Source organism: Lepisma saccharinum, chromosome 9 (assembly GCF_977018435.1).
Source record: "Lepisma saccharinum chromosome 9, izLepSacc3.1, whole genome shotgun sequence".
NCBI classification, from domain to species: Eukaryota; Metazoa; Arthropoda; class Insecta; order Zygentoma; family Lepismatidae; genus Lepisma; species Lepisma saccharinum.
In genome coordinates, this window is record NC_139237.1 from 76,359,432 (window position 1) to 76,384,018 (window position 24,587).

A 24,587-nucleotide genomic window follows, 5' to 3' on the forward strand; every position below is an offset into this window, starting at 1 on the left:
GTACTTTACGCATGGTGTGAGGCGATTTTCGCACGCCTGTCACTCGCAAACGGTGCCGATTTCGACATTTTTTCACATGACATTTTTTCCTCGTTTTTACTTGTCGAACCACCTCCCAAGCGTTGTAACAGGTATTTTGCAACACCCTGTATATATATATATATATATATATATATATATATATATATATATATATATATATATATATATATATATATATATATATATATATATATATATATATATATATATATATATAAAAATCAAGTTTTCATCCTACTCTGTGGCTTATCGCTAGAATCTCTTCGTCGAGTGAAGTTGTTGTCCTACAGTTCCACGATCATTTTGCACACAGCGAACTCCTTGAATCTGGATGTATCGAGATTTTGAAAAATGTTTGAGCTAGGTAATATATATATATATATATATATATATATATATATATATATATATATATATATATATATATATATATATATATATATATATATATATAATGTTTCTTGCTTTCTGATTATTAGGAAACAATTTGAGCACTAGTGTATATGAATAGTAATTAACAATAGTAGTGCTCTTCCTACAATTTTAAGATTTTCGTGTCTCCTGGAAGAACTGTAAGAACATTTCTCCAGAGATTTCGGCCAAGGCATGGGACCATCGAGAGGAATTTTGGGAGCTACAAATGAGTAGCATAACCTGGTCATGGAAACCTATGACGATGACTGGGGGTTTGTCGTGCTGACCACACGTTACTAGTTGGATTATCTCCCACTTCTGTTGAGAGTGAGGCTGTCAGTCAGTAGGTAGGACTGGCCCTCACAGGCTGTTATGCCATGGGTTATTACTACATAAAATTCCATATTTTCATAACATGAATAGTGTGTATTGATATTCACAAGGCAAAGAAGTGTCAAGGGATATATTTCTTACTCCACCAATCTACAATAATATATTTACAGGTTTTATAAAATATATTGCATAATGAAGAATTATGAACATATATTACATTACATTCACAATGAATATGATTTTTCATTTTTGAAAACATCTCCATTTCTATTATTGCTGCCTTGCTAGTTTATTTGTTTCATCATGCACGTTGACTAACAATATCCTTACATTTATATAATACATTGCTCAACACTTGAATTACATTTCGCTTCAAAGCTTTTCTGTAAGTCAATTCATGATAAAATAGCTGGGGGGGGGGGGGGGACAGCAGCAGCAATACTTCAAATTGAATTTTTATAACTCTAATACATCTGTAAATTAACACATGCCAAAACTGAAGCAACTGTTAATGTAGTGCTTCGTTTTGATATACACAGTTCTGAGTTTAAAAAAACAGTATAGAATGATCAGATAAAAGTATCATTAGTACCAAAGTCCACTACGGTTATGTTAAGTTAGGGGAAATTCTGCGAGTGCTGACAACAATGCATATGTCTTGAAAGAATTAAATACTTGATGGAGTGTTGCCCATAATTTCATAGTTAACACCAGACGCTGTAAGATCCACTTCATTTAGAGAATTTTCAGTGTCACTCTTCCAAGGCGATCGATACAGGAATAGCACACACAGCCACGTACAGGCCTTAAAACCTAGTAGGAAAACATGTCATCACTGCATGATCATAAGAACAAATCTCAACATAATATTTCAAAATATATAATGATAGTAAAAACATGCTGGAAAATCTAATGCTAAAAGGTCTGTGGGGAGGTCAGGATAAAGATGAAAGGACAATATTGATCTGCAGTGATTTATCCACACACCACCTAAATTTTCTCAATACCCCTAAAATTTTTCACAAAGACCCAATTTGTAGTTAATTTGCCCCTAAATTTGCCTTACAGCCTAAACACGAACTTACACCCCACAAATGGAAAATTCTGGGATAAACCCCTGTTCAGTTAGACCTGAGGGAAACTACTAGTGAGAACTACTTGCCCAAGAAAGGGAGAAGTTCAAAATTAGCAGTTCAGAGTCGAAAATGTGACTAGAACCTTAGAATTCTTGCCCATGTACATTTTACATGATAACAAAGTAGTTATCAGACCTGTTATATATATATATATATATATATATATATATATATATATATATATATATATATATATATGTGTGTGTGTGTGTGTGTGTGTGTGTGTGTGTGTGTTAGTTTGCTTTTCTACCGCTTTATTGTGATTATGAGGATAAGTGATGATTTGATGAAATTGATGAAGGGACACTCACAAAGAACACCATTCCCAGATTGGGATTTAAACCCAGGACCCAATTGTAGCATGCTATGCTAACCACTGCACCACAGAAGTTGGCAATGGCTATGTAGAGTTTTAATAGGGTGTTGTTTGCCAATCACTATCAGCCTCAGCTTCACCCTCCTTCCTCAAGGAAGTGGAGAATAGCAGAGGTATACCAGAAATCTATTTCCTACGTACAGTGCTATTAATTTTATTTATTACAATTTATTAAATACATTTTTGGTTCAGGTGTAATTTTGGAACTAAGTGTTCAGCTTGGAGGGCTAGGTTTGAGGCATTAGGAGCTAAATGGCACCTAAGTGTCAACATTCAGTTTTAAACACTAGTAGGGATAGATGAAAGGGCTTGAGGTGATGGGGCAATGAACCCTGAATTAGTAATGCCAGAGTTAGAAAGTTGTAACATACAAAAATAATATTTAAAAGAAACTTGATTCTTAGCAATATGCAGAAATATATTATCTAGTCAAAAACAATGTATGCTTTTGAACATATTTTAATTTGTACTGACAGTGATGTAAAACAGCTCACTCACCACTAAATAAAAATCCAATTGTGAGAACCACACTTGCTTCTACTGAATGTTGAAAATGGTAGAACATCCCTCCAACTATGCACAGCATAAGAATGGAAGTAATGATAATGGCTAAACTTGTTGTGAGCCATGGAAGGAGCAAATGATGTGCATCCTGAAATAAAATATTTCCATTTTTAAGTTTACAGTAGGGAAGACAGGCTATAAAAACTACATTTTCATGATGACAAAAGACTTACCTTCAGGACAGCATGTATCAAGACCCCACTCAGTGCCACAAACAGGGCATTTGAAACAATGCCAAATATGCAGCAACCGGACAAAACTGAAAAGAGGAGAAGTCATATTATTATGCAGTTCCATAATACAGAGATGAAAAGAAAATCATATACAGGAAAAAAATGTAGAAGGGTTTTTCACAATAACAGAAATTTCATAAATAGTGTAAATATGCATGTGTGTGTGTGTATGTATGTATGAGGGATGGCCATAAAATCAAGATGATGGATATCTGGACTTCAAATTATCCAATATCTGTTTTAGATGCAGCAGATAATTTGTAGATCCAAATAATCCAGATATCTGAATATCCTATTAATATGGATAATCAATATGGATAATACAGATAATCTGAATATTCAAATATTCAGAAAATGTTTATATATGTTTGTGTATTGCTATTTATTTTTTCCAAGTTCAGAAAGTTATTCTGGTCTGATATTAAGGAAATAATTACCAAATAAAGGGTCAAGAATATCCTTACACAAATGACCTGCATTGAAAAATAGGTAAATGAATGTGATAAACCCACATAAAACTTTTTTTGTGTACGCTTTGATGTAAAATCCTATGCTAGGTCCCTCATATCATACCATGAATATAACATTTCTAAGCCAGTGTGCTCCATAATATGACTTCAGTTTTAAAACTATTTGACTCTTTAATTTTTTATTTTGAAGTATCAATTAAGCCCTAAGCCAGTAGCAGATCAATTTTTTTTTTCAATGTAGCAAATTAATCAGTTGCATTCAATGTTTAATTGAATTGGTAACCAAGTGTCCAGTGATGTATCTTAGGCAAGGGGGATATGTAACCCATCCTTTTGGCCTGAATTTACTAAGAAAAACAACAAATAAGTGACTATTAGAATAAGAAGCCATAACTGCATTATACATTTCTGGATATATTATTGCAAAGGCTATGCCAGGTTACTAATAATAAGTTTTTATGTGATGATAACCATGATTATGTAAGCTCACCTCTGCCACAAATTTCCATATTATTAGAATTTTCGACTCCTTGTTTGGGATCAAACAGATCTTCAACATCCACCACATCAGCAGGGAATATAACATCAGCGTTTCCCAATACAATGGAAAGTGATGTCACAGTCAAAATGTGAAACACCTGTATGGAATTAAAAAGTCATAAAAAGAAGATTATTTCCATTAGCATGTGTCAGAGAACATAAACACGCCAGTGGCGAATTCTGAAAATTTAATCTGATTTGCCACAAAAAAATTTATTTAGTATATAATTTTTTTATGTATTGAGAGACAGGAATGAAGAACTCCACACCTCTAGGTAGGATTGTGGGAGGGAGACTGGCAGTTAGGAGATAGGTCAAGGCCCTTCAAGGGCTGTCGAGCCACATATTATTATTATCATAATATAGTCATACAAGTAAAACAAAAACAGAAGTCTGACAACTTCAAATTTTTCCAACAATTTCTATTGTGTGTGAAAAAAGTTGGTTGGATAACATTGGAGATTACACCACTGAGACACACAAATGGAAAATATGCATACACTGCCCCTTAGGTGGCTGAGTACATTAAATAGTAGGCTGACAATCTTGCCACCATAGCTTCTGGGTTTAAGATGGTATGACTTCTTCATTTTTATCTAATAATTATTATCATATGATCATGAAAAAATCATTACCACCACTGTCAATATGAAATTATGATAAAAATGATCATATCTATCATGGTCTATCATGATCATAGAGGTCAATAAACCAATCTAAATTAATTCAAATAATAATAATAAATATGCTTTCCCAAACTGATACCCTACTATCAAGGGCCAGCCGTAGGTGGATACAGGACCTGGAGCATACACAGGGCTGGCCCTAGGTGGGAGCAGGGCCTGGGCATGTGATAAATGCAGGGCCTGTAACCAGCATTTTTAGAGGTCTGGAAAAATCAGAGATTTTTGTTCTTTAGTGTGAAGTAAAAGGATCCTATACATGGGCGTCCGTAAGGGCCCTCCCCCCCCCTGGAAAAAAAAAGTTAACCAAAAATTACATATTTCACACATATAATTTAATTTCAGCCACAATAATGTGTGTTAATTATTGCACGAACATGATATTTTCAAATTTAAGCAATTTTTTTTGAAGGATGAACACTATTATTGGCGAAAATATGCCACGTTGCCCCCTCCCCCTTGGAAAAAAATACCTTCCTTGCCCCTCCCTGGAAAAAATCCTGTGGATGTCTATGATCCTATATAATCACAATATAAACATTACTACAATTTAAATATTTCTCATTATTATCAAAGAGCAATAAGCAAAACATGTTGAACCAAGAGTTATGGGAAGCTGATAAAAGTTTCTATATTAGTGTTTCTTTTCATTCCAATGTGCCACTGATGCCACTTTCATAATACGAGGGGCGTTCCATATTGATTTACATTTTATTTTTTTGCACTCACACAGAATATTTACACCTCGGTAGATGTGTCCACCTTCTCAATGTAGTCTCCCTTCAGCTCTATACACTTGCTCCAGTGGTGTGGCAACTTCTCCAGGCCCTCTTGGAACCACTTTGTTGGAGTGTGTCGCACCCATGTTCGGACAGCTGCTTGCAGGTTCTCAACATCTACGAAATGATGTCCATGGGATCATTTTATGCTTCCACTGCATGGATTGACCTTTGGCCTCCAGTTCATGGTAATGGAGCCAAGTCTCGTCGCTGGTCACAAGTTTGGACATGAAGCCTTCTGGATGCTGGTTGTGCCATTGCAGGAGATTCTGACTCATGTCCTCATGCTGTTGTCTTGACTGTGCTGCATTCAGAGCTTTGGGAGACCTCCTGGCAGACACCTTCCCCAGTTTAAGGTGTTCGTGCACGATGCAATGCAGGGTGACTCTGGTGAGTCCCCTCCATTTCTGAGAACATAATGCACCTGTTCTCCTAAATAAGCTGTTCCACTCACAAGATGGGTGACTGGCATCATCACTGCCACTTTCCTTACAGAACTGGTTTCCTTCTCCATTGTTGTGCAGCTCTGTTTTCAGCCATCACCCAGTTATACATGGTTTTTCATGACAGTGCATGCTCTCCACACACTGCTGCCAATCACCTGTGAATCTCTGATGTGGTTACATCCTCCTTCCACAAACAATGTTGTCCAGCTCTGTCCCTGCTGATCACTCTCCATGCTGTCCGTGCATGTACTGACAGCTGTTGGTGAAATGTGCTGTGGTTCACAGGTATTACACCCCTCTGTCCTGCTCTGTCAACTGGCGACAGACCTATGTACTACCTATCAGCGACCATTATGACAAGCTGAATGGCGGACCATGAATAGTGGGAATTTCAATAGTGTAAATCAATATGGAACACCCCTCATATTTAATTACAAACTGGGCATGTCCAATACCAAACTATTATTTTACATTTTAAAGTGGCAATATTTAATCATACCTAATAACATTATCTATCATAATTCTCATTGAATTTTGACGCTGTAGTGAATTTACATTTTTTACATTATGATTGCATTGTATAATTAAATGAATAGTGCATATTAGCTATTTTTGATTGAAAAATTGAAATTTTATGTATTATTTCGTTTAGAATATGATTTCAGTAATTTTTTACATTTTAAGTGTGTCAAAACTATCTTTGAGTTCAGAAAAAATTAAATTAGTTGCTTAATTGGAGCACCAGCATAGTATAACTCATTCACAAAAAAATATTTTATCTCACATGGTTTCAGAGGTCTGAAAAAAAGAAATGTTTGTCCTTTAGTTGAAGTACGGGAGTCCTATAGAATCATAATATAAACATTATTACAATTAATTTATCCCACAACAAACTTCATACAAATGGAAATCATCAGTTTGGATTTTCTAGGGACAGTCAAGTACATTTCATTATCATGTCTATTTGTGTTATATTATGAATATATTTTAAGTTATGTTTTTCGAAAAGTATTCATGGTGGTCAAGTAAAAATTGGTTCAGAATCTGCATGAGAAACTCTAGCGAAATCAGTTAATTTTGTTCTGGAGATATAAAAAAGTTAAAATTTGTCAAATATTGTAATTTTTGGCATTTAAAAAATTAAGCAAACCTATAAAATTGTATAGAAAAATTAAGATTATTAAAGTAAAATCTTTATCTACGTGGTCCAAGAATTCTATGCCAGTTCTTACCAAGTCAAAATGTCCTATTACTATCACACCAGTTTTTAAACTTGTAGAATGTATATTGCACCTCAGGACCATCTGTGAAAGAAAAGAGTTGATTAGAGTGATTTTTAAGTTCCTCACAAGCTAGTGTGCCCTCTCCAGAAGAGAAGTTTACCCACTTGTGAGCCCCTCTGTTTATAGACAAATATTTCTAATAACTAACTAAAATATACCAGTGTTTCCATACATACATTATGTATTAACCCTCAACTACAGTTGTGACGTCCCACGGACCGGAGTGTTCCTTTTGCTTGTTACCCTGCCAGTAGTTTTGACCTTGAGGCTACCTCTCTTTCAGTACCTTCCTCAACTTCAGTGTGCTGTGAAAGCGTGAAGGGAAAGGTTGCATTATCTGCTTCTGTGGTGTTCTATTTATATACTGCGGTCCCGCGGATGTCACAACTGTGTTTGAGGGTTAAAATCTCCGATGATTTATTACGATCAATAGACAAGAGAATTGCAGATTTTTTATTTGTGGCATATACTGAATAAAGGGACCTGTGGTTTTGAAGAATGAATGTTAAACAATAACTAAGGACTAATTTCATGTTGATACTCAGTTAAGAGATATTTTGGATTGGTGTATTTGTTTTGCTTAAACTCACAATATAAACAAAATATTTTTTTGAGGGAAGGTTAAAAAATAATGTTTCGCTCTCAAAACTACGTAATTGTGTTCAGTGAATAACAAAGCATAAGACATGATTAAATTTACATCATTTAAAATGTGTCTTGATATATTTATATTCCTTTCTTTCATAGAGTTCCTGTGGACCGCACGACTGTGTTAGTGCCCAAAATGTTCACGACTGTGGTTAAGGGTTAATTTTTGAACTTGTGGAAAAATTTTCAAACTTAACTTTGGTAATACGAAGAGTAAGTTTGCAAAGAGCACATTACTTGAATTTTTATGAATTGCATGAGAGTTCAACAGTTCATAACACTTTTATTTTTTTAATAATGTTCAATTAACGTTGCATGCTAATGTTTTTTTCCCTCAAATAATAAGGCTCATACTTGACCGAATTGTTGTCAGTTTCCATGTTGGAGTGGTGAGCACAGTGGTCTCAGGTTCAAATCTTAGGTAAAGCATGGAGTTTGTTTTGTTGAAGTTGAGATGCAGTGGCAACACCAATGGGTGGTCTATTGGGGAACTGCCTAGATTCAGATGGGCCACATCTTCAGATTAAAATGCATTTTGATGTTCATGTTGTTATTACCTGATACAAACAAGGAAGGTTCCCATCACATTTCCTTTTAATTTTATCGTGAAATTTGGCAGACAGGGCCTGCACGTGTACCAGCCTAATTTTGGATAGGCCATGGTGCTTTCCCCCTGTGATAAACTAGAGAGAAAAGTAAGAAAATTGGAGAAAAGTAGGTATTAGGATTAGATACAATTGAAAAACATGAAAGAACACAAACACAAAAGAATGATTAGGACGAGCATTTATAGGTTTGATTCCCAGTGGACCCAGTATCAATTGGGGAGCTGCTTGAAAGCAATCGCAGTCTATTTACATCTTGAAAGTAAGATAACAATGACGATGGGATGGGACACCCTGAACAAACACCGCCCAATGAAAAAATTGCGTGGAAACCTCTGGTTCTTAAAGGATCATGAGCCATGAAATTTTGGTTTTTTTTCTTTAAAGACTATATTAAATAGTGTTTATTTACTTAGATATTATGGTACCTCTTAATATATGATGTGATTTTCAATTTGTATACGATCACTTTTGGCTGATGGTAATGATGAGGCGAGTGATGATGATGAAACTGATGACTGGACACTCACAAAAGACACTCATAGCCGGCCAGGATTCAAACCCTGGACCCCTGGCATCATAGCATGCTGTACTAACCACTCTGCTACAGAGGCTGGCTTGTATACGTTTGTGTGAGAACACTTAATAGATGGGAAGGGGGCGCATGTTGAGGTTATCAGAATGTATCACCATCATGGGCTCACAAAATTTTCTAAGAGGGAGGGGAGTGTCAAAATTAAAAAGTTATGCTCTGGAGTGGATTATAGAACAGAAAATATTGCTACATATCCCTCATTTTCATATTTGAGTTACGTTTAGCTAGGTAGCCTGGCAGGAAATATAAGGAATGTAGCGAAAAACATTCGCCAGTATTTGCAGAGGAAAATGGGATGAGAGAGAAAAAAGGGGAGGAGTTTTGATCAGGGTGGATGCAAGTTGCATCTTGCACGGGACAGTTGGTCTTGGGGTTAGGAAAGGAAGAGAACAGGAGAGTGGTTCGGGAATAAGAAAAGGGGTTTTGAGTTTTGGAGAGAGGAGTGAGTTTGATTTTGAAGGAGATTCAGGCTGGCTTATGAACAGTGAACGTGAGTTTTAGAAACTTGTTTGGGAGTGAAGTGCTACAAAGCTGAGAGACAATTTAAGAGACAAACTTCAGCAAGCGAGTGAGAGTTAATTTAGAAACCCTTCGATCCACGCTTCAAGAGCGAAACAGGTGATATGCTCTTCTAATGCCATCCTTGCCTTTGCAGTCTTTAGGTCATTATAACCCAAATACAAGAGAGTTGCCATTCTTTAAAGGGTTCTGTAAATTTAAGTTTATTTAGGTACCACCCCAAGTTAGCAGATGCAGCCAAGCGAGAGCTTACGGGCTACCGCTAACCCCCAATGGTTAGAATTACATTAATCTAAAGGGCTCCAGGTTCGATCCCCGAACCTTTCGAGGTTCACACGCTTAGTAGAAGTGGTGCAGGTGCGGGATTTCATCAATTTCAGTATGAAATGTGACGAAAATTAGCCTAAATTTTCCCCCACAATCTGGATTTTCTTTGACAAAAGGGAACGACGAAAATGTGTGAAAGAATTACCTAAAGTTACATTGGTGAACGTGAAAGTTTAATATAGAAATTGGCATCGACGGTACGATTGTTAAAGATGTTGAAATTTGAGTCACTTACCACCCTGATAGGCTAATCACCCGCCGCAGTCACGCACAATACAATGCGGAGGAAAAGAAAATAGAATGTTTTCTTCGATCGTCTAGGGCGATCAGAGTATAGCCCTGCGCCATAGTTCCGTCACGTTTATCCGCGTCGGGCTGGCGATTCAGTATCAGGAGCGTCCGTCATTCCGCGTGGCGGTAGGTTCGATGTTGGACTTCAGGGAGGCCTATTCCATTAAAAGTGTGGCCGGCCCCGGGTCGTCCGTGGACGTTTCCCTAGCACTTCGCTCCTGGTAGCTCGCGAACCCGGTACCCTGACTATGACAGATCTCCCATATGGAAAAGTGAAAATTAAAATTTGATGACCCTTTGATTTTTTTTACATGACTTTTGTACGTGATTTATGTGATGAGTGATACGAGTATAACAGGGCAGTAAGCTACAGAAATTATGTGAACAATTTTTTTACATTTGATGTTCACGATAATTTTTGCTCAGATCATGTTTCTGTTTTACCTTTCATGTCTTTTAATTAATTACATCCCTAACTAAAACTGAATAGGAAGATTATCGTTAAGGAGGAAAATAATTTAGTCTTGACTCCGACTCATTTGCACTATGTATTCACAGAGTCCAGCAGCGAGTATGCGGAGTCAATTTTTTGTTGTTTATTAGTTAAAGTTCTTAAAAGTTTCACTTTATTTTCGTTCAACACTCACCGTAACTTGTAACTGATCAAGAAAGCATGACCTATAAACTGTTGAGATTATTGCAAAGAGGATATTAATTTTAGTAAATGTAGTTTTTGGAACGAACAAGGTCCCGCGGTCGACTCATTTATATTTAGGGTGACCGGACGTCCTCTTTTATCCGGACATGTCCTTCTTTTTAGGTGCCTGTACGGCGTCCGGGCGGATTTCTTAGAAATAGGTAAATGTCCTTTTTTGGGAAGAGTATATCATCGACCGTAGCAAATATGCTGCATAGAGAATGCTTCCACACATAAGGATCATATCATTTGGGGTGCGTCAAGTATTCAAGCTATGCTCACCTAGCATCTGGGAGCAGAACAAGATCACTTTCCCGACTGAATATTCAGTAGGTATGGTGTGCGGGACAATATTTTTTCTTCTTTTTTTTTTTGGGACGTGATCTGGACTGGAAATGTTTCAAATCCCGACATTCGGGACGGGAAAAACTCGCAATTTCTCGGAAATTTTCGGGACGGAAAATGTTCGAAATTTCCCGAAGCTCTGGAAATCTCGAATTCTACACGTCGTTTTCACCTTAAGTGATTGTTTTTGCATTTCTGGAATAAAAACTAACATTTTTCGAGAAGTTCCAGACATTTACAATGCAGAAAACTTCGATAATTAACGACTTTTTAAAATGACCATTCGGTATTTCCCGAGTGCTCGGGATCCCGAAAAGTTGGGAACTTCCAAATGGTCATTTTTGAAAGTGGTTAATTCTTGATGTTTTTTTGCATTGTAAGTGTCTTGACACTTCTCAGAAATTGTTAGCTTTTGTTTAACAAATTTCAGAAAAAAAAGCTTTAAGGGAAAATTACGTGTAAAATTCGTGATTTCCCCAGCATCGGGAAATTTTTAACATTTCCCGTCCTGAAAATTTCCCGGCTTGGTCGTAAAACTGCGAATTTTTTCCGTCCCGAAGGTCGGGATTTAAAATAATTTCCCGTCCCAACCAAAAAAATGTTCTGTCCCGCACACCCCTAGTCATTAGTACGTATTATTCCAACTTGTATGAGACTTGCGAAACACATGTAGTCTGAGCATTTTTCTTTGATTGATTGATATGGTTTATTTTAATTCATTTTTCTACCACTTTTGGCTAATCGCGAAGATGTGGATGAGTGATGATATGATGATTTTGATGAAGGGATACTCACAAAGAACACACATGCCCAGTCTGGGATTCGAACCCGGGACCTCTGGCGTTCTGACCGGTGTGCTAACCATTCCGTCACAGATATCGGCCAGTTCAATTTCGAGTCATACATAGGCGATAGAGAAACGCGTAGTGAGAATTTTGACTATTAAGTTTACTTTTATGAAATAACGAAGCGAAAGTGTAAATTCATCAATGATCTTGCAAGAAAATATCCAGTTTTTAAAGGATGGAAGAAACGAATATGAGGTAAATTGCAACAGCGCTGTCACTTTCTCCTGCTGTTGAAAGAGTGATAGAAATGTTGGTGGCATTAAAATCATATTTCTTGACCCAATCTAAACTACATAAACTTTAAATTAGGTTTTGTAAATAAGTTAAAACAAAGGGTTACTCTTACATTTGCTTTCACTTATGGAGATATCTAATGTCCAAGAATTGGAAAAATATTAAAATTCTGCGCTTCAAAATATAGATATTCTTAGTTATGATTGCCATGTGTTAATTAGTAGATTAGGAGATTGCTTTCGTTGCTTAAAGGTAAGAAGAAATCATTGAAAAACTCATCAGAATTATAGGTGAGCAAAGTGTTGGTAGTTTTTTTTTTACATTGATTACATTTTGAGTAATGGCAAAATGAGTTGCCATTTTTTTTTTTTTTGTGTCCTCTTTTTTATAACTTTGTCCTCCTTTTTCACCATGCTCTGTCCTCTTTTTTCAATGTATATGTCTGGTCACCCTATTTATATTCATAATGACAAAATGATCCTAGCCCCTCACAGAAGGGTGCTAGCTTCAGGAGATAGTCGAGGAATTCACGAGTCAGTCGCTTTGCCTTAAGTTACCTTAATTAAGGACTAAATTGTTTTATAAGTCCTCCTCTGTAGCCGAGCGGGTTAGTCGACCTCCGTGGCGATGTGGTTAGCAGAGCGCGCTACAACGCTAGGGGTTCTGGGTTCGAGTCCCGGGTAAGGCATGGGTATTTGTGTTCGTCCAGTTGATAAGAAACAAAGAAAATGTAAGAATTGAAAAGTGTAAAAGTGAGAAAAAGAGTGAATGGTGGGGGATACCTCCGTGTAGGGGGTATTTCCTTTAAAAAAAAAAAAAAAAAGCGGTTAGCAGAGCGCGCTGCAACGCCAGGGGTTCTGGGTGCGAGTCCCGGGTAAGGCATGGGTATTTGTGTTCGTCCAGTTGATAAGAAACAAAGGAAAAATGTAAGAATTGAAAAGCGTAAAAGTGAGAAAAAGAGTGATTGGTGTGGGATACCTCCGTGTAGGAGGTATTTCCTTTAATAAAAAAAAATAAATAAATAAAAAGCGGGTTAAGGTGTTCACTCGTCTTGATATCGTTCGCTGCGGGACGGCGTAGGTTCGAATCCAGCTCTGGTCGGAATTTATTCGGCATACGTATAGGGCCGGTGGCAACCCACCATCGTGAAGAAATGGGGAGCTTCGAATGAGTAAGCGTAATCCGGTCCCGGAAACCTGAGGCTGAGGATACGTCGGGCTGACCCCCCTACTATTCCAATACTGGTTGCAGATCTCCACGCTTAGAGGTGACGAAGGAAAGCGTGGGAGGAAGATTGGCAGTCCTTAGGCAAGCCAAGGCCCTTCCGTGCTGTTGCGCAAAGGATTATTATATTATAAATTATTATTATTATATAAATTGTTTTATAAAAATATATGTTGACATGTGAAGAAATGAAACGCTTATTATACTTCTGGCAATAGAGCAGCAATTATGTCCGCTACTGTACGTACGTAGTTAGAGTGACGCTTCCATTAGTTTAGAGTATAAACAGCTCGAATAATTAGTGGATTATTGTTTTTATTCTTTGAGCTTATTTTCTAAAATTGCGTAACTTTACCTTTTTTGTTGTTGTTGTTCGACTTTTATTCCTTTTAGTATGTTTCATGTCGTTCAACGAGGAATACGACCCTCTTAATCACACCTTTCGTTCTCTCCCCTTCCCGGACGAATTAGATGAGACGCTCGATCGTCTCGCGATTCTAGCCGAAAACACGGTCGGCTTTCGTCTTAACGACACAGGCCCCAGGCCCCGCATCAACTCCAATTCGGAGCCCCATCTTGCTTAATCGTCACACGTGGGAGCGTCCCGCGAGTACTTTGGTTCGAGTCCCACAGTGCCGCCCAAGGATTGCCTTTTCCGGGTTTCTGAACCCGTTTATGCTTGACGGCGTGCAGTTTAACGGTACGACCGGCGAGGACGTTCGCCGCTTTTTTGACCGTGTCGAGTCTCGCCACCTTTAACGATTGGGATACGCCGACGAAACTTAAAATGGTTCCGGCGCTGTTATCTGGTCCGGCGCTTCGTTTATTCGAAGCCTGGAAAACAGCGCAGGCGGTAGGGTGTTTACATACGATCGGCTGAAAACACAGCTGATTACGGAATTTACTGGCTCCGTAGATAAGTTGCAATTGGAGGATCAAATTAAAGCTCGCCTCCACAAGGACGGAGAAGCTGTCACGGACTACATCCGTGACAAGCACCTACTGTTGTACAAACCTAAACATAATGTTCTTAATTTTCTTAATGGTTTGATAGAGAAAATTATGTAATTTGCCTCCCCCAAACTGATCAACCTAGCTACGTCCCTGATGTTTATTATTTTCTTGCATCATTATTCAGGCCCGTGCCCGGGGGGGGGGGGGGCATGTTTCCCCTCGAGTCATGGAATGTAGAGTGCCACACACGTAAATTTGCCGTTGCGTAGAAACGAATTTTCGTTTCGTCTCCCTCTCTCTTAGCATCATGTGTTCTACCCTGCTCGAAAACCTTCGCTATTGTTGCCACATTGTCATTCCATTCCTGGACACACTCGCGCAAACATCATTGAAAACAATTGAATAGCGCTCCAGCTCGCGGTTCCCACCGTTCGGTAGGGACGGTAATGTGGCAATATAGCACGGCGTAGTGCTTGCTTCTTTTATGCAGTGCATGTTCATTGGCTAGCTAGTAACTAGTGTTGCCAACTGTAATAATGAAGCACTATTTCTGTCACGGAAGGGGAAAAGGCAGGTAAAGTGGCGGTGAGTTTTGTTGGATTGGAAGCACCATATTTTTATTTTATACTAAGTATTTGACCGGTTTGACGTTGTGTGCGTGTATTGCGTGTGTGTATGTAAAAGTGTGTGTTTGCTAATGAACGTTAAATTCCATAATGCCTCCAGTTCTGTCGAAGTTGAAATCAAAAACCTTGCATAGCCAAGCTCGGGAAATTCTAAGCAACGTGCACGAGTTCATGAAGGAGGAAGCCAGTCATAGTGCTAGCATCCCAATAAAGCATTTTGGCAAGAGAGCAGCAAACAGCAGCAACAAATTGTTCATATTTCATAATTTTGGAATTATTCAAAATAAATAAATTATGTGGCTCCAACATCATTTCAACTCTGGCTCCGGCACGTGTTCTTGTAGAAATTGCATAGAGGAGGCTGTCATTTTTGCTGCTTAATGCGATACATATTGTTTTCTGTGTTAAAATTGCCATGCTTTGATGGGTGACCAAGTTCATAGCAGGGCCGGCGGAAGGGGAGGGCGAACCGTCCCATCGCCCAGAGCGGCAAAATTTGAAGAGAAGAAAAAAATAAGCCTATTGAAAACTGTGATCGAGCGAGATATTCTTTTGCGCTGAATAGTATTGAAATAGCATAAGAAGTCTCATTATTTATTTTATATTTTGATGTTTTAGTTAGGAATATATTGATTTTCAATTTTCCGTTGCTGCGTAATGACCGGGGGGGGGGGGGGTCGAAATAGAGCGGCATCTGCCGCCACCTCCCAGGGAGGCAAAATGACTAGCGCCGGCCCTGGTTCATAACAAAAGAAAAAGCCGCGCAGCTTATCGTCTAGTGGCAGTATATGCACTTGTTATTGTTGTGGAAGCCGGCATCCTTTGTAAATGTACAACAAAGGCAACCGACTGTCGCCGATCTCAGAGAGGAAATAATAATACTGCTTCAGGAGGAGTGTTATGGTGCAATTGTAGCGGTTTAACACGTTGGCATGTTATTATCTGCCGTTGCAGTTCCATACCAGTGTATACGGGTTTTGGGAGTGAAAAGTTAGAACGCCACCAGTTCATTAATGCAATGAAAAATAATATATATATTTTTTTATTTTGTTTGAAATCACTCAAATAAGGAATCGTATGAAGAAGTCTTCTTTGCAGCATTTTTGGTAATTTTACTTATGTGTTAGTTCATATTTTGCGAATTTTTAGTCCATATGTATGTAGCTACATACAAAGCCACTTGTTAGTACATATTAATCCTAGTCCTGGTATAATGCATGACGTTTAAAACTCAACGTTAGATAGACCTGAATTCTCTAATTTTATTGTTGTACGTAACAGCTGTGCATCGGCGCACTGCAGCGATTTTTCTATCTGCTCCATTAGCAACACTGCTTCTTTAGTTGTTTCGCGCATCGCACGGCAGAATTATCTGCGCTGGACTCTAATGTGAACCTATGAAAAAATTGACAATTTTTAAGATTTTGAAACAATTTTGATTTTTCCTTGCATAAATTGAATGTTTTTGGTTCTTTTTGTGGAGAGTGGCCAACAGCTCCAGAAGGTTGTAGACTGCAACATTTGGTAATTTTGGTTTTTAACCATTGTTGCAAGGATACCAGCATATTTTCCAATATGGCGGCCAGAGCACAACTCGGATTGTCAGGGACTTTTAGTATGTTGTTTGAAATACCATACCGGTGATATCTACCAATTTTTATCTCTGTTGGAATTTTTTCCATTCTTTTATGACATTTTGCCTATTTTTACTGTACTATAAGACGAACACTCGGTTAACATGAACAAAATGTTTGTCCCGGCAGGGATGTATTATATCTTATAGAAAGTTTTATCGGTTAACGCGAATTTCGGTTACCACGAATTACGAACTGTTTTTTAGTCCGTTGCGTCATTATATCTCATTTAACTCGAACTTTCAAAGTTTTTCATATTTTTTTCTGTTGTTCCTCTGTCGTTCCTCTGCTAGGTATGTAAGAAATCGCTCAACAATCTCTATAATCTTGTCAACAATCAACTTGTACAGTATTGTAAGCAACAGATTCAGATCAACAATGTATACAAATGTGTTTTTCTATAACATAGCCAGTACGAGTAACATCAAGATTAAAACTTGGGTGCAATTGCTCGACAATCGCGTCAACAATGAGCTTATACGTATTTAACCAACAAATTCAGTTTTGTGTTCAGATCTGTTTTTCTAAAATGTAGCCAGTACGAGTTTAATCCGAATTGACCGCTAGTTTTACGGAAGCTATGAGTACAGTTGGCCGTGAAGTTACCAGGCATTTGCTTTCCCGTCTAGGGCAGCGCAATATACAGGAATTTTTCACCCGAAAATGATCTATGAGCACTTTCTTTAAAAGTGAATTACTGTAGTAGTGTTTTCTATGATGACATACATAATACGTATTGTAAATGGTTAATGTGTAGAAAGAACTGTATTGCAACAATAAAATTTGAGTCCCCGGTTAGCACGAATTTTTTTAACACGAACTCTTCATTTTTCGGTCCCTTGGGATTCGTGTTAACGAGGGTTTACTGTAGATGACAATATGGAAAAACCTTTGGTAATGCAAATACTGAGTCTATGATGTATTTTATGGACCCCCGTGCTTTAGTGTTCAGCATCACGTGATGTCAGAAATGTCATGGTTGAAAGTGTACTACATTGCACCTAAATTGAGGATAAAATTCCGTTCGGAATAAAATTTACGAAAACAAAAGAAGCTATAGCCTATTTGTGCCGTCGAGGGGGTAGTAACACTAAAAGCAAGTCACGAAAAGTATAACTTTTCAAAAAAGGGGAGGCAATATCTTCAGTCCTTGTCATGTATGTTTAATTCCCTTCGTTATTTCGTTTAGTCGGAATCACGGCAGTCGTTTGTGGGTCGTCGGAGATTCGGGTTCCATTCCCGGGGTGGGGGTGACTTCAGGCGAGATCTTTTTAAACATGGAACGGCTCTGGGGTTCACCCAACCTCTAAGTGGATACCTGGGAGAGTAAAGGCGAGCAGAGCGTGGTGCTGATCACATCACTTCCACAAAATTGCCCTCACGGCATGTTGTAATGTGTAGGGGGTAGCTTTACCTTTATATTTTGCCGGCCAGGAGTGGTCAGCGCTTCGCACTACGACGCCAGAGTTCCCGGGTTTAAATCCCGTCCTGGTGCATGGGTGTTCTTTGTGATTGTTCCTTCATCATATCATCCCCTCATCTTCATTATTGGCCAAAAGTGGCAGAAAAAGCGAAGTGAAATAAACCAAATGAAAAACTTTTTATTTTATTCTTATCGTCGCGATTAACAAAACGTAGAAAATCGACGTAGAATAACCGAAATGGAAAATGCAATGTACTACATTGTTCACAAACAAGGAATAGCTAAATTAACGTTGGAAAAAAAAGTAAAATGGGGAAAGTGGTGTGCCTCGTCATCAGTTTTCGCAAGGAGCATTATATTTTTCACGCATCAAACATGCAAGCAGCTAGTCTTCCCGCAAAATGTATATAGGCCTATGCTCTTTCCAAAGGTAGTTACTTTTCTTTTATTGGTACCCCAACATAGACAAGAATTGAGACATAGTGTGGCTGGAAAAGATAACGAATAACATTCAACTCACCGTTTCTTGCCTGATAAGCGCCTTGATCGTCTGAGAGAAATGAAATCTCTAGCACAGGGCATGTGGTGCACTACAAAAGCCCTCGCTTTTTATATCCGTTGTTTCCTGTTTTTTGAGCAGTTTCCTGTTTGAAGCTGTACCACGTCATGTGATCCTTTTTGTAAATGCCGGTTGCGGACAACAAGACCAGGAACACAAAACGAAGGTTGTACATTTATATGTAACGGGAAATTCTTACTGTCGTGATTATTTGACCGCATTAAATTTTTTGGTAAATACTGTCTTGCGAGATGCAAAAGGGCCATTCCACGAAAAGTGTCCTACTCCATGTTAATAACAAAATAAATTAATATAAAAAGTATTATTGTTTATAATTGCATTAAGGTTTAAATGTTTGTGAATGCATATGTTTTGCACATTTCACCAATAAAAGGTACTAGGCTATATGCTTCACAGACAAATGAAGTCAAAATTTGCTACATTTTTAAAGTTTGATTGCCTTATTTCCTTTATTTTTACTTCCCTTTTTATGCCAATTGTTTGGCTAATTTTCGAAGATCGAGATGAGTGATGATATGATGAAATTGATGAATGGACACTCACAAACATCCATGGCCAGGCATGGATTCGAACCCGGGACCCCTGACGTCGTAGCGCGATGTGCTAACCACTCTGCCACGAGGGCCGGCTACATTTTTAAAGTGTCACACACGTAACGCACATTTGTTAATCCTTTTCAAGCATTCAGCCTATGTCCTCAATCATAATCGAGTTTCTTTCTTCTTTTCCCATTTGTTAGAAGTCACCATCAAGTACTTGATAATTCAATCAAATTGGCTCATTATGTATATTTTCATCCAATCTCATATCTAGAACCTTCAATTGTGTGTGTAAAATGTCACACGCGTAACGCTGGAATGCCCCAAAAGCAAAGTTTTGTTACAAGTCTATTTTATGCCAACATAGACTAATCGGGACTGGACTTTACAACAGTTAAGTGGAATCCTAACTATTGCAACAGAGGTTCAAGCTTCGAATTCTGTGTGAGACATGGTTGTTTCGTTGTACTTGTTCATTCGTTTGTTTCACCATTCATCCTCATCGTCGCCCTTAAACAAGAGGCTGAAAAGCGAACAAATGAACAAAATTAAATGCATTACCTGAATGTCTTCACCAGGAAAGTTGAGGTTGGCACGTAGGTTTCCTGAAACTTCCGCTACCTTCCTTTATATCGCGGTGTTCGCCACATGATTGATTCATTGATTTTGTTTTAAGTTCACTTTATACACAGAATAGCTAATCCGGACTGGGCCTATAGTTTAAAGAGTGATCTGAACCATGACTGTGCAATTTGCCTCCATCGAGTATCTAACCCGGAACCCTTGGCTATAAGGCGATGAAGTTAGCATCATGCAATCGGGGAGGCCCCGTCAGTGTTCACAGCAAAAATATAATTAAAGATAGTGTGTGTGTAATAAAGATGACGTCCCTTGACCATATTTTCAATTTAGAATTTTCGAGGAACTCTTCAAGTACCCTGCTACCTCCATTTGGTGCAAGGAGCATAAATCTTAATCTTAATCCTCAGCTAGCTTATCTACAGGGTAGGGTTCTTTGTAGACAACGAAACCAGGCAGGATGCCTTCCAATGGAGACGTTTAAACGAATATATTATTTAAACACAGGATACATGGAATAAGAATAGTTACATGATAAGCTACGTTCTTCTGTAATTCTTGTTTACAATCAAGTTTTATATTTGTATGTCTTTATTTCTTTTCTTGATTTGTATATTCTTCTATCTGGACTTCCTTCTTAATGGACGGTCTGAATCTGGCCTTCCTTCCCAGTGGATGATCTGGATCTTGACTTCCTTCTCAATGGAGGATCTGGATCTTGACTTCCTTCCTAATGGATGTTCTGGATCTGGACTTCCTTCTTGTCTTCTTTGTGAACTTCCCTCTGGATTTCCATTTATTTATGTTTTTGACGATTTAATAAATTCCTTTATCCACCTTTTCCCTTTAAGCTTTGGGAATAATACTAATATCCTCCCTTGCGGCTGCGATTGGAACGCGCCACCACTAACTGGGTACAACAAAGTGTATACTTGGTGCAAACGACTGACACGCGCATCCAAGTAGGTGCTACGGTTGAAACGCGCAGCCAAAAGTGTTGTGGGGCGTCGACTGGAACGCGCCGCCACTGATGTAAGCAAAATTTCCGATATGGGAATGATAAATCAATCAGACAGATACAATATCTGTTCAAAGACACAAATTTGTATCAGTGCTTTGACTTCTTTAGTTTTCTGATCAATTTACATATGATCACTAGTTTCATTTATCAAGTATATACATTTATTTATTTCTTTTATATATATATTCTTTATCTTCTTATAGTAGATTTTATTGTTCTTCATCTTTCCAATTTGCTTTGTTATTATTTATAAAGTTATTCACATATTATGTTAAGTGTTAATCTTGCACGTCTGGTGCTGCCATCTCTATTCCTCTTTGGCAAACTATTTACATTACTTGGTCCTATTGGGTACGTAACACAATATTCCTCCCGTTGGCCATAATAATTTTTCATCGTAAAAATATGAAGATAGAATTTTTTTTCTTCTTCCTAAATTTCTTCTTTTCTTCATCTATTCTTCAATCTTCACATTGGATTCACAAAACTCGCTATGTATTCACAGCTCTTCTTTTCACAAACTCTATTTAGCATTCACATCATCTTCGTTTGGTTTTTATTTATTTGCTTCCTTTTCAGGAACTGGTACGTCTTTACTCTTTTGTTTCTCCTGAGATGCTCTATTTTTATAATTTCTGTAACACTCAACTCTTTTGCAGATATCAGTTCTTTTCTGTACATGACAAACATATATTAAGGATGGTCTAGGCTCTTCATAAATGAATTACTACGTTTCAAATAACACATTTTTCGCTTCTTCTGGCTCTACTTTCGGGACATCCTTGCGTGCATCATCTTCATCTCATGTATCATTAACATATGCATTATAATTATCTTTCATTTTCACTATTCATTTCTATAACTCATACGCGTATGTTATTCTTCGTCTTATACACAATATTCTCATTTTTAATGCAACATTTCCATTTTTCCTCTTCGCAATTTCTTTTTCATAGGAATACGTAGCATATCATTTACATTAATTGTCTTCTCGCCTTCATTTCGTTAACGTAGATCATGTCCAGCCTACTTTTCTCAACACGTTGTCCGTGAAACGTATTCCTTCGAGATTCATATTCCCATCAACAGTTCCTATGATTTTACATTCCCTTTTCTACTGCGATGACTAATCTTATTCTTATCCTTGTTCGGTGTCTTCAAATGAGCTTGTGAGTCTCTTATCTGAATAATCTTTTGGCCTCTATTTAACTTCTCAACATATAGTTTCTTCTCTAAACGAAATCTCTGTTTTATCTATATTAGATTCTTTGATTAACTATAATTTCTTCTATTTACAAATATTTACATATAGATTACTTCTATTTACAGTTTAACGATATTACTATATTTTCATCTGTTTGCCATTCGATTTTGTGGGTTTTGGCGATCTTCTTCCTGCAATCTTTCCGGAAACCTTCTCTCGCCGTTAAAGTAATTCCTCGTCATCTCTATTGCTGCGTTTCTTTCTTCTTCCAATGGTGCATTTCGTCTTTCCATTTCTTCATTGGGCACCCTTTCTCGGCATTCTCTTTCGTTCTGTTCATATCTGTTCCTCCATCGCTGATTTCTCCTCTTCCATATCTTCGGAAATTATTTCGTCCTCTATAGTTTCCCCAAGCTCCTCGATAACTATTGTCATTCCTCTCTCTCTTCCGCAGAGTGCCTGTTCCTTTCATATCTTCCATTGTTTCTTCCTACGTCTCTTCTTTCTTCGCCTGGTCTCTGGTTTCTAACTTTTATTCTTCTTACATCAAATTCCTGTCTTCGGAACTTTGGTTTAGAACGCCATCTTCTTCTGAATGTTGCCTCTTTCCATAGAATCTTCCTTCCTTATCATTAAAGGAATTCTGAGTTTTTCTAAGCACATCTTCGGTTCTAAAATATTAAATCAAATCATCCACTGCTTTTATCTTAACCGCTGCTATAGCTCTCTGTATTCTTAACGGCAATGTTTGGACAACTTGTTTGACCAGCTCTTCTTCACTGCATCCTTCCTTTAGGTTTTTGAAGCTTCTAAGAGTCTCCCATGAATGTTCTTCCAGTCCGTCGACTTTTGACCAATCTACATATCTTCTTTTTAATGCTTCTAGCTGCCTTTCCTTTATGTCTTCACTGCAGTAGTAATTCAGGAATTTTCGGCTGAACTCCTTAAAATTTCTGAATTTGTGCTGATTTAGTTGATACCATCCTGCTGCCGACTGTTCAAAACATGTCTCTATGACGTTCAAAATCATTCCGTCGGGGATCCTCATAAGTCTGACATTTGTTGTTAGTTCCCTTAAAAACTTTCTGGGACATTTATCAGATATATTCCCGTTGAATTTTGGAAGATGCTGCAATTCTTGTGGCCTAGGTATCCTGGTCCTGTAGTTCTCGTCTCTCGGGAATTCATTTTCCAAAATGTCTTAAGAACCTTTCATTATTACTTCCCTCTTCGCTACTCTTCCATTTCCCTTTCTTGTGACGCTATTCTATATCTCTTATGCTTCTCTTCTTCCTCCGTCGTCGAATCATCGCTTGCTCTTGTCTCAGCTCTTTCTTAACATTTGTTTCTTCACTTTCTCGAAACCTAGGTTTTATGTTTCTTTCTTTGACGAATAGCTTTCCTAACTTCCTTTCCACTTCTTCTACTTTCTTTTTAGTGTTGCCCACGAGACGAGACTTTGGCCTGTCTCGTCTCGTGGAAATGCTGTCTCGTCTCGAAAATATTCGTTTGTCTCATGACACATGGTCAATCTCGTCTCGTCTCGAATTTTTAAAAGCCTGTCCCGTCTCGTCCCGTGGACAACACTATTTATTTTCTGTCTTCTCTATTCTTGACACTGCCACATTTAATTTTCTGTCTGTTTCCTTTTCCTTCTTATCCGTCTTCATCGTAGCTTCCTTCAGTTTGGTTCTATTTTCCATAATTTCCTTTTCCACGATCAAAGTTCTCTCCTGAACTTCCTGAAGTTCTCGTGCCTTTTCTTCTCTCAACCTCGACACTTCTTCCTCTATTCTTCTATTCATCTCTAGGCTTCTATCATCAATTTTGTCTCATCTATCTCCTTCTCCGCCAACTTCCTATTTTCTTCGCATGCGTTAGCTATTCTTGCATACATTTCTCTACTTTCGCTTCTTCCCTCTTCTATCATATCTGTCAGTTTTTTATTACTCTCTTCGAACCTGTTATCAAATTTATCTTCTGATCTCCTATTATTCTTATCAATCTTTCTATTATTTCCTCTAGTTTTTTCTTTTAATTCTCTGTTGTTCTCTTCACTTTCCTATTGCTTTCTTCCAACGTTTCCTCTATTTTCTTTAGCATTGGCTTCCATTTGCATTGACATTCTTTGAAACAATTTTATTATGTTCTTCTCTTCTGTCTTATTTTGTTTTTCTTTCTTGCAGTTCTTACATATGTAGCCTTCTTCCCTTTCAATTATTGAAATATATATTTCTCCTTTCTTATTCCTTCACACATTTAGTGTATCATTTCCTTACATGTGGTACAGACAATAATTTCTTCCTTGTTTCCTTTTTCTCCACAACAGCTGAAAGTTTCCAGTTTCTCTCCATCTTCCTTCATTGTAGTTTCTACATTCTCATTTCCATCTTTA

At 37.8% G+C, this 24,587-nt stretch overlaps 1 protein-coding gene across 1 annotated transcript; it reads right to left on the reverse strand.

Annotated features, from left to right (window-relative positions):
- Positions 1–483: 483 nt before the first annotated feature.
- Positions 484–18,855, reverse strand: LOC145992746 (uncharacterized). The gene is made up of 6 exons (XM_083129133.1): positions 18,790–18,855; positions 7,249–7,320; positions 4,059–4,206; positions 3,039–3,124; positions 2,800–2,953; positions 484–1,602 (listed from the first exon to the last, which is right to left on the reverse strand). Exons 2-6 carry the CDS (start codon positions 7,318–7,320, stop codon positions 1,457–1,459), a joined length of 606 nt encoding a protein of 201 aa, XP_082985259.1. The 5' UTR covers positions 18,790–18,855; the 3' UTR covers positions 484–1,456.
- Positions 18,856–24,587: the final 5,732 nt, after the last annotated feature.

What these genes read in the sequence shown, in the direction of transcription:
- LOC145992746 (XM_083129133.1), bottom strand. Translation starts at nt 7,320, where the DNA reads ATGGTCCTGAGGTGCAATATACATTCTACAAGTTTAAAAACTGGTGTG. An exon ending in TAATAGGACATTTTGACTTG is followed by an intron (nt 4,207 to 7,248) that starts GTAAGAACTGGC and finishes AATTCCATACAG; the next exon opens with GTGTTTCACATTTTGACTGT. An exon ending in TGATACATGCTGTCCTGAAG is followed by an intron (nt 2,954 to 3,038) that starts GTAAGTCTTTTG and finishes ATTTTATTTCAG; the next exon opens with GATGCACATCATTTGCTCCT.